Below are 24,541 nucleotides of genomic sequence, written 5' to 3' on the forward strand. Positions count from 1 at the left end.
CGCTCTTCCCACATTTCCCCCCTGTTTTTTGAATCTCGGATAATTTACAGGCGCAGGAAAAAAATAGATGTAACCTATAAAATCGGCAAAATAGCTATAATTAACCCTATATTTTATGTCTCGGGATTATTCATGCTTTTCGGCAACATCCCGTTTGTTGTTTCGAATGAAATCAAGGTGTTATTAAACAGCCTTAATGCTGAGTAACGGGCCCGCTCGGTTTTTTAACGTGGAGCAACAGCGCCATCTAGTGACCATTCGGGTTAGGTATTTGTTCCCCCAGCTGTGCGACCAGATGACTCCAATAAAAGCGTGTAGGTGGCGGAAAGTGAGAGAAGCGGGGAGAGTAGAGGTAGGGGGAACTTTCTTCATTTCCCATGGGGTGGGGAGGACAGCCTGGAAATAAAGACACGGATTAGGGTGTTTTGCAGAGGGGTAAAGCCCCCTTGGCTTAGTTTGGCTTTTCTCTCCCTCCACCCTTCCAGCTCCTGAGTTTGGGGCAATAAAAAGAGGGGGAAATGGGTTTGCTTTTGAAAACCACTATTGTTTCAAATCCCGAGACTAAACAATTGGGTATTCTCCTCTGGAGGGGGAAGGCCGGGGCTGTAAATAGATAAAGAGCTTCCCAAACCCAGACGTCTCGCCAGAACTCTGTGTGTGTGTGTGTGTGTGTGTGCGCGCGCGTGTGTGTGGTTGTTGTTGTTGTGGTTGTTGTTGTGAGTTTATGGCTCTGGACTTCTGGCAGCCTGGAATGGCTAAGAAAGAAAGAACAAAGAGAAACTCCCAAAGTGCTGGATTTTCACGGCATCTGCAAGAGAAGAATAAATTAACACAGTCCCTCCCCTCACCCTTTTTGTTTTTTTTTTAACCCACCCCCCAAACAAAAATCCCCAAACAGAAACAAAATAAAACTAAAACTTTGCATGTGACTGAAGCAGAAACAAGAGTATTTACAGGTTGAGAGTTTCCCCACATTCCCAAGTCGTTGTAGTAATTTAGGAGCTCCTGAAAGTTTTCTTGCACTGTTTGCTTTACAGCCGTTTAGTTCCTTAACCTTCAGAAATTTATACCCTATAAAGTTTTATAGCGGTCATATTCTTTTATTGCAGCGCACTGCACTGAATTTTCTTTTTTTTTTATGACAAGTTACTTCCCTTTTCTCTCTTTCTCCAATAAGCTCCAAATATCTTTCCCCTTCTTTTGTTTTTGTCCCCCCCCCGCCCTCTTTTCAGGATTGCCCCACAGAAAGGGGATTTAAAAAAAAGGGGGGGGGTAAAATATTGCCTTTTAGAGCCCTCATTATTATGTTAAAAATGAGTGGGGAGTGAATCCTGGTTGCGTTTCTTACTACCTGTTTCATGATGATCTGTAATGGGGCTTGAGGCTGTTTATTTTTGTTAAATATATCTATTTATATATACACTTCCAGGCACTTATATTTCTGCAGGAGGCATAAATTGTAAAACGATTTTAGAGACAGAATTATAGTAACCTCTCATTAAGCTCTTGGAAAAAAAAAGAACCATATGTCAAATATTATCATTATTCCTCCTACTGGAGGTAGGCTTTTTTCCTTTCCTTTTCCAAAGGGTTTTTTTTTTGGTGGGGAGGGACACCAATGAAAAAAGCCCCATCACTTCATATTCAGCTTATTTTAGCTAGATTATTTGCCAAAATCAAAACCCTTAAAGTGGAATATCTAACCACAGACTACAAAGACTTTCAGTCTCAACTATGTTTTGGCAAAATTGATTTGGAAATGGAGAAGGCTGAAGTAGAAGCAGCAAAACATTGAATGCATTGGAAATGATTTTTTTTTTTCATTTGCCCCTGGACGATTTTTTTTTTACACAAGCAAAAATTGATCTTTATAATACACTTAAAGAGCCACTAAAGGATGCAGGAAAACACAATGAAAATATTTCTGAAATTTTAGACGAAGCAGTATAACACAATGAGATATAGGTTCTGTTGTTCTAAAATCGATTTTTATTCTGGAGCATTAAACATCTGTGGAAAATACATTTGGGCTTGTGCTACAGAAAACAGGATTTCCAACATTTTTTTTCCTTTAAAGAAAGCAAATTCCCTACTAAAAGGAACTAACATTATTTTTTACTATATTTAGAAAGCATCTTGCAATTGTTATGTTAAAAATATCCGTTCATTACCACAGCTCTAAGGGAAGTGAAAAAGGAACGATTGCTAGATTCTAGTGTTCAACAGAGTGAATAAATGCAGTAAGTGATGGGAAAAGTTACTTACAAAGCACTAAGTGTTTGGGTGAGCCTAGACTTCAAGCAGTTTGGGAACCGTATTGCAAATATAAGAAAGGTCTTCAGCTGGTTAAAAGCAGATTTGGGATTCATCTGTACTTTAAATGAAAAGGCTGTTAAAACATAAATAAAAAATAAAACAATCAGAAGTAGATTCCTGAACTTTTAACATGCCCGAATGTTTGGGGGGTTTTCATCATAAGATATTAACGGGTAAACCTGTGTTCAGAAGTGGGGGGGTTTTCATTTTAAAATGGAGGAAAAATTGTCTTGGAAACTGGGATTTAGAGTTTGTTTTGAGAAGGGACCAGGGAGTGTTTCCTACTGGCAGAAGTTAGTTTAACCAGCTGCGGCCCCTGCACAGAGGCATTTTAAATTCGAAAGGAGTCACTTCGGGATGGAAAGTTTTGCATGAGAAAGTCTAGGCAGAAAAACTTTCTGAAGAATGGGCTTAAACCCCGAAGATCTGGTTTCTAGTCGAGGAAAGATTGTGTGTTTTTTCCTCCCCTTGCAGGGAAGCTGCAGTGGTGTGAATTTCAGTGTACAGCAAAAAGATTATTTTAGGATAATCTACCCAACGCTGAAAATAGGACTATGAAATCTCTACAGAGCACTCGCTTATCAGCACATCAAAGTGGTATAAAAATCTCCTACTAAAAGTACAAGCGGCTTATTCGTCTATGAAATTAGATTTGTATCGTTTGGCTCACGAATTCACCAGAAAGATATTTATTTTCCTTTCTTCTTCTTCTTTTCTTCTTCTTCTTCTTTGTAACCCCCCCTCCCCCTTTCCCCCCCTAGTAAAACTTGCCACCCTACACTGCGTCATTTCTAGAAAGACTTTTGGTAGCTCAATATACAAATGTGCACACGAGAGAAAAAACAATAATAACAACCAACAACCCCCAGAGAGGTTTATTTCGCTATTCGCCGTCCTCCTTTGCAAACGAACAGTGGAAGAGCTCAAGGGATTCCTGAAAAAAGCCACATTGAAACAGAAAACTAGAGTCAACGTTCACAGAAACACAATCACAAACACATTTTACAATACCCACCATCGAGTCAACTGGTACTAAAGTTACGCCCCTTCCCAAATTCCCACCCACCCACCCTCTTCCCCCCCAAAAAGTTAAGACTTACAGAGCACAGTCCATGGCTGGACTGCAGGGAGACAGACAAGAGAGAAACCTCCAGGACATCTTTCAGGTCCTTCCAGCATGAAATGAGACCTCTTTTGTAAACAATGAAGATACACATTTGTTACATTAAATGCACTTCAGCAACAACAACCAAAAAAATCATACTAATCATAAACCACAAGACAATCACAGCCCTCACGATGTCCCTCGGCTAGTTACAAGGTGAGGATGGAGCGGGGGAGTCCTGGCGGGGTCCATGTGTGAGCAGGGCTGGGGCGAGACACGGGGACCGACTCGCTTCTCCCGGAGCAAACGAAGACATTCAAGTAGGAACTTCTCGGAAGAGAAGGGAAAGTCTCCAGACCCCGGGTTGGGCACTGTTATCTCTGCAGCCATCTCCTTCTTGAGGAAAAGTCCTTGCACAATAAATTATAAATACGCTAACACTAAAAACACAGCCTTTACCTTCTGGGATAGCTTCTCTAAGGTAGTTTATTGTGTGAAACTAGGAAAAAATGCGATTTTTCTCGCCTCTAGGAGTTAGGGATACTTGATGGGGAGGGACTTTTTTTTATTTTTTTTATTTTTTTCCTTTTTTTAAATCATTTTTTTTCAGCTAAACAATTTACAGTCTTAATCTGAGAAATCCCCCTCCCATTCCTCTCCCCCCCCCCCCCCCCCACGATCCAGTATAAAACTACCACGTGGGAAGGTTTATTGGGAAAAGATTCTACTCCGGGTTTTTGTCCTGGTCAAAGTCACGTATCTGCCACAGCGCGGCTTCAAAAAAAAAAAAAGAAAGAAAAAGAGAATAATATAAAAAGGGCGCAGTGGGATATTTGAGTGTCAGGGATCCGAATGCACCGGTAGAAAGTTGGTGAATTGAAAATGATTTGTTGGATGCAATTAAAAGCAGCCTTACGAATGTGTCTGTCTTCCAGTAGTTTAATTAAATCGTCTGGTTTCTTTTGCCACTTCAACTCGTGTGTGTGTGTGTGCGTGTGCGTGTGTGTGTGTGTGTGTGTGTGTGTGAGATAGGGGAGTGTTGTAGACAGACACCATCACTTCACTGAACATGGTCACAGCAAGGCAGCGTGGTCTGGCCGGGACAGGGGCTGGGTCTGCTTGTGACCACGATGTTGTTTTGTCTTCCACTTAGGATAAAGAGGCCAATATATATTTAAAACCCTGATCGCAACCCAGCAGTAGCCCTGATAGCCACGCATCTAGATGGCCATACTACACAGAGGGAGACACAAGCAAGAGCACCGCCCCCCCGCCCCGCCTGTGTCCCATGTAGCGGAGGGGCTGGGGTAGGGACTAGGGGTCGGAAAGTGGGGATCAAAGGAAGGACTCATGAACATCTCCCATGCAAAGGTGGCAACAACAACAGCAACAAACAAGCAAAAAAGCCCACGGTCATTGTTTATTTCTCAGCACTGGGGCAGGATGGCAGCATCAGCTGGGAAAGGGGCCTAGGGAGTGGACCGGGGGGCGGGGAGGGGGCAGAGGGGCTTTGCTGTGGTTCACTCCTTGCCCTGTTCCTTGTTCATCTTCTTCATTTTCATCCTGCGGTTCTGAAACCAGATTTTGACTTGTCTTTCACTCAGGTTGAGGAGTCTGGCCACTTCGTGTCTGCGGTCCCTGGTGAGGTACATATTGAACAAAAACTCCTTCTCTAGTTCCAGCGTCTGGTATTTCGTGCAGGGGCATCGCTTTTTTCTAGAGGAGCGGGCGTGCAGCCAGTTGGCAGCGGGGTTGGCTGAAAGAAAAGCAGCAAGATCAATACTGTGTATCCTGATCGGTTCTCAGAAAGTCCTTAATAAATAATGCTATCAGATATTAAGAATATGGCTATCTATATATGTGTGTGGCTACATATATATAGACACACACCCATATATATATATATACAAACACGTAAACACATATACAGTCGAGAGAAGAAATGTCCGCTAAGTTCTGCGTTTGAAGAAAAGGCCACGTGAAAAGCACGGATGTTTTATGCACCCCGGTATATAAGCGTGGAGGCACAGGGCCCCGATCCGGCCCACGCGTGAGCACGTGCAGGACTTTCCAACTGCAGGTCTCCCCCTGGAATCGAGAGTGGCGAAGTTCAGCACGTGCTCAAGTGTGGCCAGGATCGGGGCCTCCATGTGCATGGCTGCATGCCTGTCTATCCTGTGAACCCAACGCCCACATGCCTCTGCAGACATGCAGCACTGGCCAGGACATTTTTTTTTTTGCAGATCTGTCCATCCATTCCTACCGGCATGTATTTCAGGCTACGAATATATCCACAGATTACTTCTGAATAAAGCCTTTAATAAATCATGTCCTTTTTTTTTTTTTTTTTGGCTAAGTGGCAAGAAATAGTCCTGCTACAATAAGGGCTCGAGGGCTTCTTCCCTGTGATCGGGTCAGTATTATCAAGAGAGACATTTGCATTTGCAGCGGTGTTTTCTAAACTTAAGTAATGCAGTAAAAATACCCCCCGTCCCTCCCCCGCCCCCATCTCCTGCCCTCAAAGGGAAATTGGAACATTAAAAACACTCATTGGTCTCAACATGGGGAAAGAAAGGGGAAAGGGGGAAGAAATCTTTAGAAGGAAGATCAGAGCCATTAAATATTAGTCCAATATTCCAAACACTTTGCACTAGCCACACACAGCAGCTAACCAAGTAGACTGGTTAACTCTTCAGAAAAAGGTGTGCTGAGGCAGCTTTTGGGGGGTAAAAGCATTGTAGGCATTTCCTTGTTCATGTAAACATTAACTGGCCGATCGTTAGGTAACCGAGATGGGGGTGGGGAAAGAATAACAAGAAGCATATTCTGGGCAGACCATATTTTTTCTGTTTTGCTTCCTTTGCTTCTCCTGGAATGATGGCTTAAGCCATAAACCTTTACACCAATTAAATAGAGCATGATAAAAAAATATACCATCAGAATGTTTCCTCTACAGTAAAATGAAATGTATTGAATATTTTAAAAATAATCCGGTTAATCTTCCACTGTAAGTACTGCATCTTACAAATTTGCACGGCTACTTCCTTAATGTAATTGACTTGATCTAATATGCAGAATTAAATATTAAAGAGGAAGAATGCTGTTAATAATTGATACTGTTAATACTGCTACCTTTCTTTTAATGGCAGTGGAAGGCTCTTCTTCATAAAAGATCCTTTTTTTGTGATATCTCGGATCGTTAGAAAAACATGACATTTTCTACAGGAAAATAGGTTTATCTATTAAGTGTACACAAGCCCCTAAACAGGAAAGCAAATGAGAAAGGATTTTTGGCAGGTCTTACCCTTCAAAATCTAGCAAGTAAATTAAAACCTCGAGTTGCCAGCTATCCTGCACAGATTAATTATTGTGAAATACTTTCAAAAATTGAAACAGTCGCTGAAATTGGTGCGAGCGCTCTCTGCAAAACAGCCCCCTCTTGCAGTACTGAGATAGACATTTTTTTGGCTTTCTCTCAACATCAGCCAAAATTGAACTATTATTTAAAACAAAATATGCGTCTTAACCACATACCATAGAAACCACATAGCATCCTCTCAACGTGGATCTCTGCACTTACTTATAACTTCATAACGTTTTCTTGGACAAGATTTTTATATATTTAATTTCAGGGACATTGAGCACACAACCTGGATATTTAATTCTCTCAAATCATTCACCTCACGGTTGCAGTTTGTTCTGGACCTCTGCCCAGCACAACAAAAACCCGACTTTTTTTTTCTTGTGTGTGTGTGTGTGTGTGCACGGTATAGGTTACAGGATAGAAATAATGCCACTTTTGCAGATCGCAAGACGAGAAATAAAGTGCTCCTTTATTTTTAATCGCATGGCTGCAACTGCAAACTCAGTTGCAATTATGAAAAAGAGGGGGGAAATAAAGTGAATTGGGGGGATGATTATCTGTGCATGCATACATAAATATAGATATAAACAATCTGGAGAGCTCTATTCTTGGAGCATGCGAGGAGTTCGGTTTAAAAACTTGTTCATTCAATGCAAAATATTTGCAACGGTGCTGAACCGTGCCTTATTTCATCTTGCTCTGAGACCAGCTCCGTTTTACCTTGCAAGCAACCCACATAAAAACCAGCCTAAGAGAAGCTAAACGAGAATGATTTTCCCCCCCGTTTCATGTCCTTGGTTTTGATCTAAAGCTGTGTATTTCTTTAATTGCATTTCTCCATTTTCCAGAAAACAGGTCACGAAAGAGGCACATGATTAGTTTTAAGTGTTTGCCAATCTGTTACATTCCAAATAAAGACCTCATTACATTTCTATCTCCCTCGCCCTGGTTTGGGAGCGTGGCTTTGAAATATTCATACCCTTAAACATTGCATTTCATAAACAAACAGACAAACAAACAAGCAAAAAGACAGCGTGACAGAGGAAAGCACCGAGCCAGCCCTCAACAATTCTCTCTCTCAAGGTAAAGACCAGACAGCATGAAATAGATACAGTTGCTGTTCACTTCCCCATGTGAACTTTTCCCCTCGTTTTCCTCCCTTTTCCAAAAACCCCCCGTCCCTTTCCCCCTTCCGAATCCCCTTTTCCTCCCAATATTTACCCCTTCTCTCCCCCAACCCCCCGCCCCCCACACAGTTTCAAGTCGAATTTACCCTTTACTAGCAAAGAGATGGGTTTGGTGCTTAAATCAGCTGGAGAGAGGAAAATGCATATCGGTAAAGAAAATCAGTTGATAAAGCTTTTCCCCCCCCATCTGTTCCTGGACTATATTTTGCTCAAAGATCTCTAGGCATTGCCACCCACCTCCCAACCGCCCTCTCCGAAGGCTGGCACCAGTAATCTGAGAGTTTTCTTTCAGACATGATTTTAACTTTACTTTGCATTGTCTCGTTTTATTGCACCTCCTCCGCTTTTATACTGTTTACTTCCTCACTTTTATAACTTACTTTGATCTGGCCTGTCTTTGTCCTCGCTTCCTTCACAAACTTTATTGTCCTCGAAGCTGGGCCTTTGAGTGGAAACGATCCCTTCCCTTCCAGCAGAAGTTTCTAAATTGTACTCCTGTGTTCCCTGTTTATGCACTTCCCCGGGGTGCCCCAGCAGCGGTTCTGCTTTAACTGATCCCTGCCCGGGTATGTTCTCTGCTCTGGGTACTGGATCCAGCCAGCTCCGTAGATACCTGCTATCAGAAGGGACGCTTTGATGTTGAATATATGGATGATAGACCGAAGGAAGGGTACCAGAAGAATGTGGATTCAAAGCAGTCCAAGAGGCGCTGAAAACTGGCGGTTTTGGCTGAAAACTACAAGAGGGGAATTCTAGATGCTCATTATGCCCAGCTTGCCTGGAACTCGTATATTGCCCAGATGAAAATTTAGCTGAAGGCGAATCTTCACTTTCATGACTTATAATAGAGTCGACATAATAATTGCTAAGAGTTCCAGAAATGGACATTCTCAGACATCATACAAAGCACGGTTCAATGAAGGGAAAAAAATATATAGGACAGATCTAGATTTGTACTCAACCCCTTTCTCCAACTTCCTAGCCAACAAAGTACAGTTGGGCTGCTGTGTGGTGAGCTCCTAGCAAAATGATTGGTCAAACTTTTTTCGTGTGCCTGATAAAGCGTCAGTATAGGCGTAAATCAATCGAAGCCAAGGGGGCTGCGCACTGCTGTCATCCGCCCTTGCATTCCATATCAAGGATGGATTGTTTTATGTTTATGCAATGTTGCAGAACGTCAGGAGTTTCGGAAGCCACGAAACATACAGTGCGGGGCTAATATCCCTGCGTAGGTTTGGCTGGGGAAACAGGAGGGGAAAAGAAAATAATAACAACAATAATAATAAAAGAAAGAAAGAAAGAAAGATGCTGATGCTCTTTGGCTTCTCATAACCATCATGTGGGGAATGCAGAATAACAGCCAGCCTTGCAGGCTGCTCCAGAGGGCTATTGGAATAAGGGGAGAATATGGACAAATTAGCCCCCCCAAAAGGGGTTAATATCAATCGGTGTGTTTGATGTATAATCCACGTGCCTATAAAGCTATGTATGCATGCATTTATTTTTTCAAAAATTGGACCTAGGCGGGGAGTGGAAGAGGGGTTCGGGGTCCAAATAATGACGCTTTCTGGAAGGGGGGGGTGGATTTAATATGGGAAAATATGAAATGGAATATGTGCTGTGTATGGGACACCAGAACTTTGCCTGGCGGACCCCCCCTGCCACCACGAGATCCCCCAGCGTTTGTCTTAAACGGGGGGGGAAAAAATCAGAATCTCTCTCCATATGTTCCCCAGCATAATACCAGGATTGTGTTGCCAGGGCTAAAGGAGCTGAACACATCGTAGAAATCAGAAGCCTTCATTTAACTTTACAAGCCTAGTAAAATACAGTATGGCACTGATCCTGCTTTGTTACACAACGCGTTAAACTTGTGACGGTTAAATAGTTTAATAAAACTTACATTAGCTTTCTTTGATTTTTATAGCCTTGAATTTATTGCCTGTGGAAAAGAAAGGGGGGAAAAAGGGACTCTTTCACATTTTAGACTATGCTTTACCTCTCCCGCCCACCATACCTTCCTATGCATCTATGTATGTCCTGTATGTGTTTAAACCCACAAACCCCGATTGTGTGTAAGTATGATTTTTCTCAAACGGGCTGGGTTTCTTTGGCTAGGAATGAAGCAAGCGCTTAGCACAGGGCTTGCAGCAGAGGCAGCTCCTAACTAGCCTGATTATGTGGCGGTAGCAGGGGCTGTTCTACCAAGGTACGCTGTCAGATGCGTTTGTTTCAAGACAGTCCAGTGATTTATTTTTTTTAATGTAGAGGAAGGGAAAGGTGGATGCTGTGCTTAGGGGCAAATGTAGCCCTGGACTTCAGCTAACTGCAGCCAGCATGGATTCGCCTCTGTGTGGACTTGTCCCTGTAATACAGCCTTCTTGGGAAAGCGAATGGACCATAGGTGCCTGGAAATGATACAGCGATACTAATCCGTCCCCGTTCCTTGCACCCTCGTGCCTATTTGGTGTAAATCTCCAGGAGCTGAATAAGAACCAAATGCTGGCTTCCAAGTAGCCGCCTTGAAATAAAAGGAAAGCAAACCTCTCGCTGCTTTTCCGCAGAGCGCATCTCTCCAGCATCTCAGTGCCTGTGCTTGCAGGGCATATCTCGCAGACCGAGGTGTTTTACTGCGACTGGAAAATGATAAAGGCACTGAAAAATCCCAGCTCCAACCCCCTTAATTCCTATCAGTTGTGTCTCCCGGAAGCAGCTGCCCTCTGGTTTGTTAGTGCGATGTATTTCGAAGTGTCCCTCGCTCTGTGTTCTTCTGCCTGGGTCGCTATTGGGAAATGGGTTATTTTCTTTAAATGATCCGACCGGGCTGGGGGCTCAGGCTATGAGATATTGACTCTTATGGTTAACATCTCTGAATCAAGACATGAATCTGGGGATAGTTCCCCCTCCCCCCCCCCACCAAAAAAAGAAGCGCCCATCTTTTCTTTGGTTGAAGATCACTGGGATGTTTTTGTAGCCGCTTAGCTGCAAAGGTTGCGAGAGTAAATTTACCCAGGTGAGCGTCCCGGCTAGCTCTCAGTCCGCTTTCCTTGACATCGGGATAAATCCGAAGTAACTCCTTTTCTGTCCCAATGGCTTTGCCCCCGTGGAAGAGCAGCATTCTCCCCTGTTGAGTACCTCAGGGCTCCTACCTAAACCCAGAGACCTTATAGTGTCAGTGCGAGCAGGGGCAAGCCTCCTTTCAATCCTTTTTTCTAAGGGGACCGTGTCACAAAAACGGGTTGGTGCGAAACACCTTGGGTAATCCCTCATTTTTGTTCCCCCGTTTTCTTTTTCCGTTAGCCCCTGAAGTTCCTCAAGAGTTAGGGAGGTTTGGAACTAGAAAGACCCCCGTGTCATTAAAAAGTGAAATACGACCTCGCTGCGGACATTGTCATATTTCTCCGCTTTATTGCCTTTCAGAAATGATTTTTTAAAATCAATCTGTGGCAGCACACATCTCCAGGACCTCCCCGACTCCCAGGGCACCGTGTCCAGGCGAGGACAGACGGACGGGGTAGGGTGGCGATCCCACTCGCTTTGTCGACCGAAGTGTGGTGTGTCTGTGTGTGCGTACATATATATGTGTGTGCATGTGTGTATCAACCGTGGGGAAGCGGGTGCAATCAATATGTGTGAAATTCGTGATCACTGATTGAGGCCAAGCACCTGTTCTATGGGTGCGAGATGAAATGGGGCGCATCTTACCTGGAATAAAGATACAGCAAACACTCTAACCTTACTACACCATTGGAAAAGACAGCTCAGAAGCCCCGAGTGCCCCTCCTCTGAGGCATGTCAGCCTCTGAGTATATAATTTTCTGTAGTATATAAATTCAAGCCCCGAAGACTCCTAGAGCGCGACTCTGAGTTAGAATCCAAAGGGCTCGAGGTCCCCAGTGGGTAGGACTCACACAAGGAGTTCTGCAAAATCCATTTACCTTCGCTACTTTGGAGGTTGTTCTTGGTCCAGCAGTTGATTTTTTTCACACACATATGACCATATCTCATCTCCTTGTATCCTTTTTTCCAAAGCGCAGGGGCTGCAGAGGGGTGTCCTTCCATTACAGTTCTATCTTAATACCAAATCTGTCTGTTTGGAGTCCTCTGGTGCTATTTTTTAACGGCTTTACATTGCAGGGGATGAAAAACAAAAAGCCAAAAATAACACACAACCAGAAATCGCATGAAAAGCTCTTTTGTTCGCAAATAACTTTAGTCAAGGAAAAGCAGACAAGGAGAAGCTGACCTCACTCGGGCTTCTACAAGTAAATTGCTCTAATGCAACTTTGGTCCATTTGGACAGAGGAGAGAAAAGTTCTGCTGGGGCTTGTTGGCTAGATGGACTCTTCTCAGAGCTCTGCATTTGTGAACCGGATTCAGGAAACTCAACTGGAATAGTTGTTTAAAGAGAGCTGGGGGGAGTCCTGAAGTGGAAACTTTTTCTTGTGATCAGAATCGATGCCAAAGTTTCTAAGCGGAATTTGTGAAGAAGTCTAAACAGGTTTTGTTTGAGCTGGAAAGCCAAAAGGGATTGTTTGGTGGGGTTTTTTTAAACTCAGTTACTGTTTAGAAATATACTTTATTGTTTATAGGATGGGGAAGAGATGCTTTCCAAAGAGCATTTCTCATTGAAATACACACCTCCTCTGCTCAGTTTCATCAGGAACAATCAGCCGGGTGGGCTGATACCTTTATACTAGGAACCGTTAAATGTAACATGCTTTCTACATTTGTAGACCGTAACTCAGTGTTATAGTCACATTTTTCTTATTTATCAGCGTAAGGGGGACAAAAATAGAAGAGGACCCGTTTCTTGCCGGAAACATATTTAAACACTTTTTTGGAGGGGGTGTTGTTGTCAGTGATTAGATATGCCACCTTCCCGCCCATATGATTTTGCTTCTTGATCATGAATGAGGGGAAGGTGGGAAAATGCTGAAGGTGCAAATGCTCTAATCCCGTGTCCTTTAATTAAGTTAGTTAGTGACTAAGGACTGGGAAACTGGACCCAGGGTGTCTGAGCCTGGGGCCAATATGGCGTCGATGTACAACATGTCTCATTTAAGAGAAAATCCTGCAGTTCAATGCAAAATATTTAAGGCTACTAGAGCTTGAATAAAAGTTAGGAGTGAACTTCACAGCTCTGGAGAGCTCGAAGGGCAGATTGCAAGATAACCCGAACCCCAAATCTCTCATTTTGCAGCTGTGAAAAACATTTCACATTAAAAAGAAACAAACCCTAACAACTGACTTTCTTGAAAGAGCCAGGAAACCGAAATCAAAACTCAGCATAAAGCAAAGCAGGATTTATGAATGATACATTTACACAGGTCTAAGAGGGGCTGAAAGGAACTTTAGTCAGGAGTCCTTGCCAAACGCAAGAGGAGGGCGAGACACTCGCACACAAAAAAGTTCCTGAAGAGGAAAAAAAAAAAAAGCACCCTTTAAAAAAAAAAAGTGAAATAAGTTTCTGTGGCTTAAAAGCAGAGGGATCTACCTTTACCATTTCCTGTGCTAGCTCTCAGCTTGAATGCTACCGTCTGTTAAAAATCCGTAAGTGGTGAGGGGGGAAAAATTCCTCGTCTGAAGAGAAGCAAAACAACTTACACATGTGGGCAGGTTTCCAAGAGCCGAAACTATACTCTGGCTAAAAAACACAATTCCAAATGAGGTTTGTAACCTTAGCAGTTAATAAAGCATTTAGATCCCTTGCAAAGTAAAAGCGTATGTGCGTTTGAAAAGTACAAGGAGAGGAAAGAAAGTTTGATGGTCCTTTGGAAGCAAGATTTTGGCTTCCAGACGGTCTCCCCCCCTTTAAACTCAGTAACAATCTTTGCAAAAACGGGGCGCTTCAGCCTGCCCTGAAAGGTGGATTTCGCACCCGTTGGTTTAAATGGAGCGGTTTTCACTGTTGGGAGGTTAGATTTAGGTTTAGGGTCACAACGATGTAAATTGGTTTAAATTGTATTATGAGTGGGGAAAGGGATTAACATGCTAAAATGGTGGTGGTGGAGGGGGTGTCTCCCACTCACGGACAGAAAAAAAAGGCACAGGTACTAGAATAAGGTTATTAAATAATTGCTTCAATAAAATCGGAGGCAAGAGAGCCTGTTAAACAAAAAGGGGGTGGGGGAGGCTGCTTTCAGCCGGCTATTTTTACAGCACTTTTGCCAACAATTAAAACATGCTGAATGGGGGCGAGAGATTTTTAGACAGGCTGGAACTCCAGCAAAGAATAAGAATTTGAGGAGTTTTATTGTTGGATTAACGGGAGTTGCTCATTGTCTTTAATGCGGAAGAGAGCAGGCGTATATATCACTTTGCAAAAGGAAGCAATTATTATGCGGATCATTTTGTAGCAATCTCAGCCCAGCTGCTTCTTCAGGTAAGGTCGTTCTTATCTTTCTACTTAGGAATGAAAAGAAAGACATGGCTTCAGAGACAAGCAAAGCATATAAGTTGCATCATGATGATACCTCGTTTGACTTCACAGATAGGTTTCCCGCTTCCTTTTCCCACCGCCCTGGAGAAATTAACTACATTTTTTGTTGGCAAGAAATCCCTGCAAACCTTCCTGGGCTCGATTCTGATCTCAGTTACAGCCCTCTAACTCCAATGGACCTTGCTCCTCTCTTTGTATTGATGTAAGCGAGATCCAAAATCAAAAGCCCAGACAAGACAGGTTAGTGGGTGCCCTGCAGGGGTAGCATTACCTAATGGTTTATTATTAACTTCGCAAGATTGTGCATTTCCACTTAAAAGCTCTGCCTGGAGCAGGGCTATCACTTGGTCCCTCTGACAAAGATCCACAAAACCCGGTCAAAGTAGGGAGCTCAAGTCTGTCTTATGCTGACTTACTTCCCCACTCTGCTTTTGGACGGTTGTTTGTTTAATAGGCGAGATGGGCATGTTGTCTACAACAATGACCAGTTGCAGGGATAACACACGCACCAGGTTAGAGAGCCTATAAAACAGCTTTTTTTTATGATTATTATTCACGAAAAATTCCTCTTCCCAAATAAACCGATTTCACAGTAGTCCTTTGGCTACAAAGAAGTGGCAGATAATATTTAAAACCCAAGATAGCGGATCAGTGTTTAAGCCTTCAAAAAGCCACGTGGGATGCAACCGCAGAGTTATTTCATCTTGGCCCATAACATGTAACAACTTACTTTTATGCTCATTTCATAAATGGATACACAGAAAAATGCTCCCAGGCTTTGATTGATTGTGTATACATGCATATAATATGTATTATATGGACTTCTGAACTAGGTATGGCTGAGTCTTTCTTTACATATATATGTATGTATCCACTGCTGATATATATACATATACACATTTTTATGTCTATAGATACTCCCGAGCGCGCAGTTTTTTAGAAAACCGCTACTGTGCCCCATACGGTTACACTTTATTTTATAGAGAAAAAGATGTTACTGGAAGGGACTTTTGATCAGAATATTTTTACCACAGCTGAGAAGCGTTAATTAAATCCATTTTGCATCCATTGTCCCCGCTTAGGTTTATTTTAAGTTCAAAGTAACTTTTATTTTACTACTAAAACAGTCAGGCAGTGCTCTCCAATCGGAGACAGACGCTCGTGCATGTGTATACATCGATAATATGTGGAATTTACCGGTATCTAAAGAGGTGTGTAAGTTTGACACCAACAGAAATAGCGCCTTGTAGAGTATATTATGTTAAACCCACATACTATGCCTATTCTTAATTGAAGTCCGTGTGTGTATGCATATATATTACATATATGTATACATCATTTTAAAAGAATAGACGGAGAAGTACACATTATCATAGTGAAACACCTGGAATAAAAGGCACTGCGCAAAGTATGTCTGTTGTAGAGCTTTTTTCCTGAACAGAATTTAAAATATGAGCCAGTTTAAAAAAACTGGAAGGAGTTCATGGTGTTAGGTTATAATGCAGACCTGAGGGTGGATGGGGTATTCCAAATTAAACACGCTTTACTTCCTCTGCCTGTGTGTGTGTGTGCAGGCACACGAGGGGATGGGAGAATACACCTTTAAGAATCTCTCACTTGGGGCTAATCCCAACCCGGCTACAGTCAATGGGAGTGTTACCACCGAGTTTAGCAGAAGTTGGATTTGGCCTTTAATCGGCGGTTAATTATTTGGTGCCTAATTCTACTTTCCTCCAAACTGTCACTGAAACTGAACTTAAACACACAGAGGAGCCCTGCATTCACACTCCCTGACCCACTTGGCCAAACTAATGAGAACAACTCCCTTCCCCAGGAGATATTAAAACTTCACTGTATGGTTGAGCTAATAGATAAATAAACAGAAATAAACCTACCCATCATTTTTCCTTTGGTCCAACTGCCCTGAATAAACAATTTCGAGGAGAATAACTGGAGTAAATCAGGTAGTTTTATGTTCTTGTGTTTAAAAATAAAAGCCCAACAACATGAAACTACCTAATTCACAAAGCAGTTCTAGTTCATTCTTGGGTCAAAGGCTAAAATTACCAAGAAAGGCGCCTGGGCGGCCATTTTGTTTGACATCATCTGCAATCTGAACTTTTATAATAGAAAACAGTTGCTAGGAAACAAAAGCAACAAAAGGATCTTTTCAAAGACAAAAAAAACCCCTACGATTGCACGAAATAACTATTCAAATTATTTCCTATGTACAGTGTCTAGAGCGGATCTCTCCTGCAGGAGTTTACAAATAGTTTACAAATAGACCGGAGGAAACAGTAAAATACTATTGACTTCAGAGAATCAAGCGATTACCTCCGCTATAAAAAAAAGAGCACAGATATTTCTAAAGTTTTTTTTTCTTAGCGGAAGCTCATTAAAAGCACTGTTTCCAATTATTTCAATGGGATTTTAAAAATCAGCACTGATTTTTTTTTTTTAATTAAAACGTAAAAAAAAGTTTGGATAACTTTTTGCTGAGAATCAAATGAAATCCGGTGGATTCTGGAAAAATTAAAATACTGCCTTTTTTCCCAGGAAAACGATCCACTTTTTTTTAAAGGGTAAATCTGTTAGTGTAATAGTAAAAACATCACTTCCTTATACCTAGCAACAATGAGGATCCCCCCCCCCGCCCCGCCTTGTTTTCCATTGAATAGGACGCAGTGATACATAATAATGATTTCATGTTTGCAAAGGGGATCATTTCAATTTTTCCCCGCGAAGTGTTGGGAGAAAGGGATAGTTGGAGAAGAAATGAAGTTCAAGGCTTGGTGAGAAACTCCCTTCATTCTTAAAAGTTTGCAAGGGAAAGTGTAGCAGACTTAAGGTTTAAACTAAGGATTGTCCTAACATTATCTAGGTCCCTTTTCTTGTTGCTATCACACACGTCTATTTTTTGCTCACATCATAACAATATAAATGAAATAGCTTACCTTGCGTGCTGGATTTTTTTCCAATAAATGGATAAAATAAATAAATAAGAAAATAAATGAATGAATAAATAAGCTATTCGAAATACAACAAGGGAAAGTAGCTCAGTTTCTAACGTGTGAGTTTCCTAGAGTTGAAAAGTTCGGGGGAAAAAGGAAAAAAAAAAATCTTTGGGTTCAAGAGATGCACTGAGGAGCCAGAAACTTGACTATAACTTAGCTCCATTTCATTTGCAAAGCTGTTAAAAGACTGGAAGGGATGGTATATAAATCTATTGTACCGGAAATACAATAAAACTTAGCCATGTTGTTGAACTTCAAACAGTTTACAGCATGTCAGGCAGTGAACAGAAAAGACAACACGGAATTTAAACACACGCACGCACACACACACAACACCCCTCTCCCAATAAAAAAGAAAAAAAGCAAACCAAGCCTCCACGCAGTAAAAGTGGGGAAACTGAGATTGAGAGTTTGCAAGAGCCTCCTATGTGTTTATTTTGTGTAAGGCTAGATTTCTGGGGGGAAGGGGGTGGGGAAGCGAGACATGGAAAAATATATATTATTAAGCATCTTTGGCATCGACTCTGATTTAAAATGAAGATACAACTTTTTCACATATATCTCCTCCGGTTTTATCCCAATCATGGCTCGTCAGTGTAGGAGAGTTCAAGTTTAAATCAAACTCTCAGCGACGGAAAAAAACAACCTCAAAGGCAAAGAGACCGAAACTTTTAGTTGCGTTTCATTGATAAATTGAATGCTGTATTGATATAGTGGGGATGAGAGGGTGTGTGTAAAAAAGGAAGGCAAACTTATGTACATGACAAGCACAATTTAAAATGAGAATGATTTTTATATTGGCTTTTGTTTGCTGCAAGGAAGAGTTTTAAAATACTGGGACCACTCGATTTTCGTTTTTTCCTCTCTCAAGGTGAGAAGGCAAACCCCAGTATGAACGTGGCGGTTGCAGTGAAGCCCCCACTTCTCTTTACAAAACTGGTAGAAGGGACATCTTTATAAATTCGGGCTTTCAATGCTGACATTTGGAAATAAAAAATTCCCTCTATCAAATTACAGACTGAAAACATAAATAAAGAAAACGACTTCAGATAAGCGTGAAAACCAAACCCACTGGTCATTTAATCTCATGATTAGGTTTAAAAATAAATAATATTTATTTATTTAAATAAATAATACGCAGTAAAAAGAAACAAAACAAAACGTAGAAAGAAGAAGGAGCAGAAAAGAAACCTAAAAGGAGAGTGGTCCCGAGTTTAATCCCTGGCTAGAAGAACATTTTTAAAGTAATGGGATTTTCTATTTATTCTGGCTGTTGGTAGAAGTTCTTAAAAAGGTTTTAAATTTAGCCATCAGAGACAAATTAGGGATCTTAGATATTAAATGAATTACTTAGCTATAGGACAACTTCCACTAGTCAGGGGAATAGGTGCTAAAATAATTAATAGGTTGTAGGGAATGAAAGTGTGTGTACCCATACATCAGCAAATGTATAGATGTATATGTATCTATTACACACACATAAACACATATTATAGCACAATATATTGCCAGTCATATGAAAAACATTATATTGATTCTCCATAGCTCATTATGGGTTTTCTTGTGATTTAGTCAGATCTTCACAAAGCTATATTTTTATTAAAATATTGTTATAGCAGCTGTTTTCTACAGTTCCCATTCATCAGAATTAGCCTCTGGGAGTATTTGGCATCAAGTTCCTCGAGAGTTGTGTGAATATTTTCAAACAGAATGTGCTACATCTGGGAAGCCCTTATCTCATGGAGATGAGTAAGATTAAAAAGTTGGCTTAAAAAAACCCCCAACCAAAATCCACAACACAGCGCTGCCTGAATGCCATTGGAAAAGGATATCAATGGGGCTATTACGGCAGAGTTAATTCTTTTTAGCTTATGCCTCAGCCTAAAGGACATAAAACAAATAAACAAAAACTATCAGGAAATGTTTCTTAGCCACATGCCTTGGAAATAACAAACCATATTTCTGTAATCGCTTAAATCATTAAGACCGGAGTAACAAAGAGAAAAAAAGAAAAAGAAAAATAAATAATGCTGCCCTCTCTGAAATGTTTTGCTTTAGTCGCATCTAGTGACTTATCATCACATGGAGACCCGAGCTGTTAATTCTGGCAAGCCCCTATTAGCTCTGCTCTCTCTCTTCCCCTCCCCCCACTCCACGTTTTTTTTCCTCTGTCAGTTTCATCCTGAGGTTTTGGAGCCAAATTTTGACTTATCTATCAGTGAAGTTGCCACTTCGGCTGATCTCTAGGCGGCGCTCTCTGGTCAAATACATATTAAAAAGAAATTCCTTCTTCAGCTCCAGAGGCTGGTCGGGTTTTTTTCCCCCCCTTTCCACTCTTTGCAATCAGCCAGCTGCCAGCTATAGTTTCAGCTTTTGTTTCCTCTGCCAAGTATAAGACAAACATTTGTAAATGTGTTTGGATGCAAAAGAAAGGAAGAATGAATGGTAAATTAAACGATGGTTTCAAATGATAAATTTGCCTTATTTAAACAAAACAATCGGGAAACGCAGCTACGTTCCCCATGTAAAAAAAAACCCCAAAACTATTTCTCTGAACCCATTTCAGAGCACGTATCTTTGAATTTAGATTGTCAGTAAAAGTCTGTTCGCTTCTTTTCTCTCTGAAGCGGGGTATCTGTGATAAATCCAAGATAAACGGGATTGAAGGAAGCGTTTAAAATAAATTTCTGCAAAACATGGAATAGCCAGGAATTTTTCCAGTCACAAATACTTGTATAGGAGTGAGCAACCCAGGAATGAAATTAAAACCAGAATCCTTTTACACTTCACATCAGCATATTTTCACATTGACGTTATTACCCACGCAATCCGCTTTATTATACTGTTAATTCATTGGGACGCAGAAATACATAAAGTCAGTCAACGCAGATACAATGTGTGAACGTCACTCAAGGCGAACTGGCATTGGGCCAGTAGCACGAATCAGATTCAATGACTGAAGCTGCAGAGTCACAGATGTCAATTAACAATTAAATGCGAATCGGGCAATGAAAAAATCATCATCGGAGATGATGAAGCCATGCAGCCATCATCTCCAAAATGGGGAAGTTGGAGAAGAGGAGGAGGTGGGTTGGAAAAGTCCACAGGCTACCTAGGATCCCAAGAGCAGCGCAAGCCATTATCCAACATAAAATATTCAGAGCCCACCTGTGTTTGTTAGGATACGAGAGCTAGGGAGCCAATTCCGGTAGGGGGAAGGAGATACAATTAAAGGGTGGAAAAAAGGGGGGCACCATCCGCTTGCAACAGAGTCAATTAAAAATTGATCTAAAAACGTAGCTTCGGGTCCTGCGTCTGCCCTGCCAGGTTCTGTGGTTTTGCGATCACGTTGCAAACTATTTAAAAGTAAAACAGAGCCCCAGAAAGTATCACCCGAATCTTTCTCTCACCTGTTGCTGCATGAAAGTTTCCCTTAAAGGAGAAGAGAAATTGACTATGAAGCGTGAAACTGACTAGACATGAATGGGCGGGACGTACTCGCGGTTCAATTTAGCCCTGACTCTGATCTCTTTCCGAGTTCACGTTGGGTGATAGGGACAGTAATAGCAGGTAAATATTTTGCAGAGGGGACAGAGATTATTTGGTTTTAAGATCCCTCGTGTCCCTTGAAGTTAGCCAGAGGAAAGCCGTAGGAAACCACAGGACAATGCCATTCTGGTTTTCCCAGAGCACACCTGAAGGCATTGAAAAAAAGTCGCTATCCTCAGTACCGCGGTTTTCTGGGATGAAGAGAGTCGTTTTCTGCAAAGAAAATCTTTGTAACTGACCCCTGCCTTGATGTGTCGGAAGGGTCTGATCGACCCCCCCCCCCCCCCCCCCCCCCCGCCGAGGTGGAGCCCCTTGCATTTTTCTGTATTGAATCCCCCCCCCCCCCACCCCCCAGTGTCTGAAGAATTAAGGAAATCGGAATGCAGGACTGATTCTCACATCAGTCTCTGTGATTCAAAGCAGACTCAGGAGCTAGAGTTTTGGGGTGGAGTTTTTTTTCAAACAGCAAGAAATATGAATAAAAACAAAGGTGGTATATTTAGCGTGGACAGGCTCCTCTAACTACCCCTCCAGTTTTCAGCTGGGGCCCCTTATCCATGTAACACTTTGTAGGGAGAGAAAACGAAAAATGTTCTGTTTTTAGCCAGACCCTGAGCTTAAAATTATACTTCAGTAACTTTTTAATAACTACTTTATCAAACTGTTGGAAATCCAGAGCTGCTGTTTCGCAGTTAATTTAGGTATTAGAACCCCCTCCCCAAGAAATTATCCTGGACTGAATCGGAAGTTAAATTGTCACATTAACTCCATTTACACTGGGTCCCTCGAAGAATTCAACATGTGAGTTAACTTCGGTCACATGAATAACCCCTAGGACGTTAGTAAAAGCACTCACATGCTTGGCTGGATCGGACTCTGTGCGAAGAGAGGGGGGGAAAAACCCGCTCTATTTTTAAATCTTCATTAGTCTCTGCAGATGCAACTAAGTTACTGACTCAGTCAATTGAGATTTCCATCAATTAGTAGGAAAATGTTTTGGTGAAGCGGCTAAAACTAAGCCTTAAAAAGTAATTTAGCAGCAGGTACAGAAAAATAAGAATCGTTACATTGATTGCGCTTAAATAATAGAAACGACCAAAAAGCTTTAAACCATCTTATTTTATGATCCAATGAGCAGTCAATCTGCAAATGCCCATTTAACTTTTTTAAATTAAACTTTTAGTTTAGCTGACTTCCCCATAGCTTCCAGGGATCGGAGGGAAATTATTTTAGCCTACCAGAGAAAAAAACGCGTGTATAGCTCTAGCCTTAACTGTTTTCAGAGTTTGATTTCCTTTCTTTCATCTGCTGCCTTTTAGGAGGATTTGCCCTCAGGTTTTAATTTTTGTAAATCAGTTGTTTAAGATCAAAGAAGATAAATGCTCCTTGGAAGGAAGTATCTGAAATACACAAACCTACGCTCTTTAAAATCAGGTACTCAATAAGTGACCACCATTCGGTCATTTCAGAGGGGCGGGGGGATTCACTAAAGGACTGATACGTTCAACTATTCAATCCTGTTACACTGGCTAGTCCAAGAGGCCTTTCCCACATAATGACCAGAGACGTATGCAAGTAGAAAAGGGACAGGAAATTAAATCTAAAGATACAGTCACTGAAACAAATGCATGTTCCCCCCCCCCCCCCGATGTCTGTGAACAGACACACGTCTGAACTCGTGGCGACACAACGGCTTAGCTGTCACCACAAGTAAGTGGACTTGGCAGTCCTGTCGAAATGACCTTACAGTTTCAAGTCTAGGAGACAGTCTTTTTTTTTCAGGTAAAAGGGCACGAATCTGATCACCCACACAAATACTGCGATTTCAAATAAAAAGACCCAGGCAGCAAAGAAACGACGATCGCTTCGTGGAAGTGAAAAGGTAATTCCTCTTCTTATTTCTTTTTTAAAGGACTAGATCGTCCATGCAAGATGCAGGCGGGCAGTTTCTGAAGTTGGTCCTTTTATATTGTGAAGACCCCGACGGAATTTGAGGAGTCCCCTCCCCCACGCCTGAACCCCAATTAAGAGTCCGCTTTGGGGTTTAAATAGTTGGGAGGAGATCATTTAATTTGAGTTCGGTTTCCGGGGTGGCAGGCGCCGGCTGTATGGTTTCCTTCTTACTATTATTACGGACTGGAACCGCCGAGCTGGCGAACAGATCCGTAGAAGGGGAAAAATAACTCTTAGGAGGCTGTGGATTCTCCCGCCCCCAAAATCGTTGTCTTCAATATTGGGGAAGAAGCAAAGGTGGGGTTTTAGGCGAATATTTTAGAGGATTTGGTATGAAAGGACCTCTTTTTTCCCCCTTAAAGTAAAGGTCTGACCACCACTTCCCACGGCTGGGCAGGCAGGGGGGTTTCTATACAGGTGTCTGCGGCTGAGGAGAGGAGGGAAACCTTTGCAATTGGCACTCTGAGCATTTCCCAGCCCCCCAGCCCCCCTCACCCCAAAGAGCCCCCGGGCGCCCACACCCGCTCCCCCAGCGCTTCGTGTCTACAGCTGACTTACCTGCCCGCGAGTGTGCACAAGCGTACTCAGTGCTAAGAGAATAACCGAGGCAAAAAAGCATGCGGGGAAAATCCCACCACTTGTTACCACCAAGACAATCTCTCCTAGCACCGATTCTTTTCTTTTTGTTCTTTTAGTCCTTCCTGTAGAGCCAGTTTAGATGGAGGGCTGGGATTTTAGCCTGGCCTGAGCTCTATTCTGCTGTAAATTAGTTTTTAACTAACGGGGGCCATTGTGTTAGTGGGGGCGGGGAAAATACTCCAGTCCTTGGCAGCCTGGCTGCAATCACCTTGTTTTGACTGCAGACCTTCTGCTGTCCCTACCCTTTCCGACCACTGACATTGTTGCCTTCTTTTGCAATCAAGGTTTGTTTTTTTTTCCCCCCTCCTCTCTGCCCCCCTCCCCCGCTTTTTTTTTTTTACCCACCTTGGATTTCTTGTGCTGTTTTATCATCTTTAGACCTGTCTAAAGATGGAGCTTCCTGCGGAAAAAAGGACTGATCTTCTCTGCTAGGTGTCTCAGATCCATAGGCGGGCTTCAGTATGAGCGACACCTCATAATCCCCCTTCTCAGTGTCTGAGCAGGAGCCTGGGGAGTTACCTTCCCGCGGATGCCCCTGCACAGCGGAGGGAGTGAAGGCAGTAGGCAGAGGAGCCGGTTGGGACCCTGATGGTCTGATGGACAGATACGGCGGCAGCGAGGCGCCGAAGCGGTGACCAGGTCCACTCCCAGGGCTGCTGGAACCAGATCCGGGCTCCAGCTTGGAGAAAAAGGGCACCTCAGCCTGGGGGGGCGGATATTTCTCAGCATCAAATCCCAAATAGCACGCCTCGTCTTTGCCTCTTGGTGCGTACAGGCAGGGATGGATCTTCTGGGGACCAAGGGGCCCTGGAGGGTCTCCCCAACCCGGGTGGAAGTGAGGTGGAAGGAACCGCAGTCCTGGCTGATGGCGACTCATTTCACCCCCAAAGGAGGTGGGGAAAAAATCCCCCTTCCCCAGTTTGCACTGTGTAGCCTTGCTAAGGAGGGGGTGGGGGTGGGAAGGGAGGGTGG

General features: G+C 42.5%; 1 protein-coding gene across 3 annotated transcripts; it reads right to left on the reverse strand.

Annotated features, from left to right (window-relative positions):
* Window positions 1-4,821: 4,821 nt before the first annotated feature.
* Window positions 4,822-24,517, reverse strand: HOXB9 (homeobox B9). Of its 3 annotated transcripts, none has more exons than XM_025203767.1 (2): window positions 23,915-24,517; window positions 4,822-5,177 (listed from the first exon to the last, which is right to left on the reverse strand). In XM_025203767.1, exons 1-2 carry the CDS (start codon window positions 24,444-24,446, stop codon window positions 4,942-4,944), a joined length of 768 nt encoding a protein of 255 aa, XP_025059552.1. In that variant the 5' UTR covers window positions 24,447-24,517; the 3' UTR covers window positions 4,822-4,941. The 3 variants fall into 3 exon arrangements, with proteins under 3 accessions (XP_025059552.1, XP_006023351.1, XP_025059553.1); XM_006023289.2 differs by lacking the exon at window positions 23,915-24,517 and adding an exon at window positions 8,353-8,928; XM_025203768.1 differs by lacking the exon at window positions 4,822-5,177 and adding an exon at window positions 22,888-23,202.
* Between the last annotated feature and the right edge of the window lie 24 nt (window positions 24,518-24,541).

This window comes from Alligator sinensis, unplaced genomic scaffold (genome assembly GCF_000455745.1).
Source record: "Alligator sinensis unplaced genomic scaffold, ASM45574v1 scaffold520_1, whole genome shotgun sequence".
NCBI lineage: Eukaryota > Metazoa > Chordata > Crocodylia > Alligatoridae > Alligator > Alligator sinensis.

What these genes read in the sequence shown, in the direction of transcription:
- HOXB9 (XM_025203767.1), bottom strand. Translation starts at nt 24,446, where the DNA reads ATGAGTCGCCATCAGCCAGGACTGCGGTTCCTTCCACCTCACTTCCAC. An exon ending in AACAGCACAAGAAATCCAAG is followed by an intron (nt 5,178 to 23,914) that starts GTGGGTAAAAAA and finishes CTTTTCTTTCAG; the next exon opens with CCAACCCCGCTGCCAACTGG.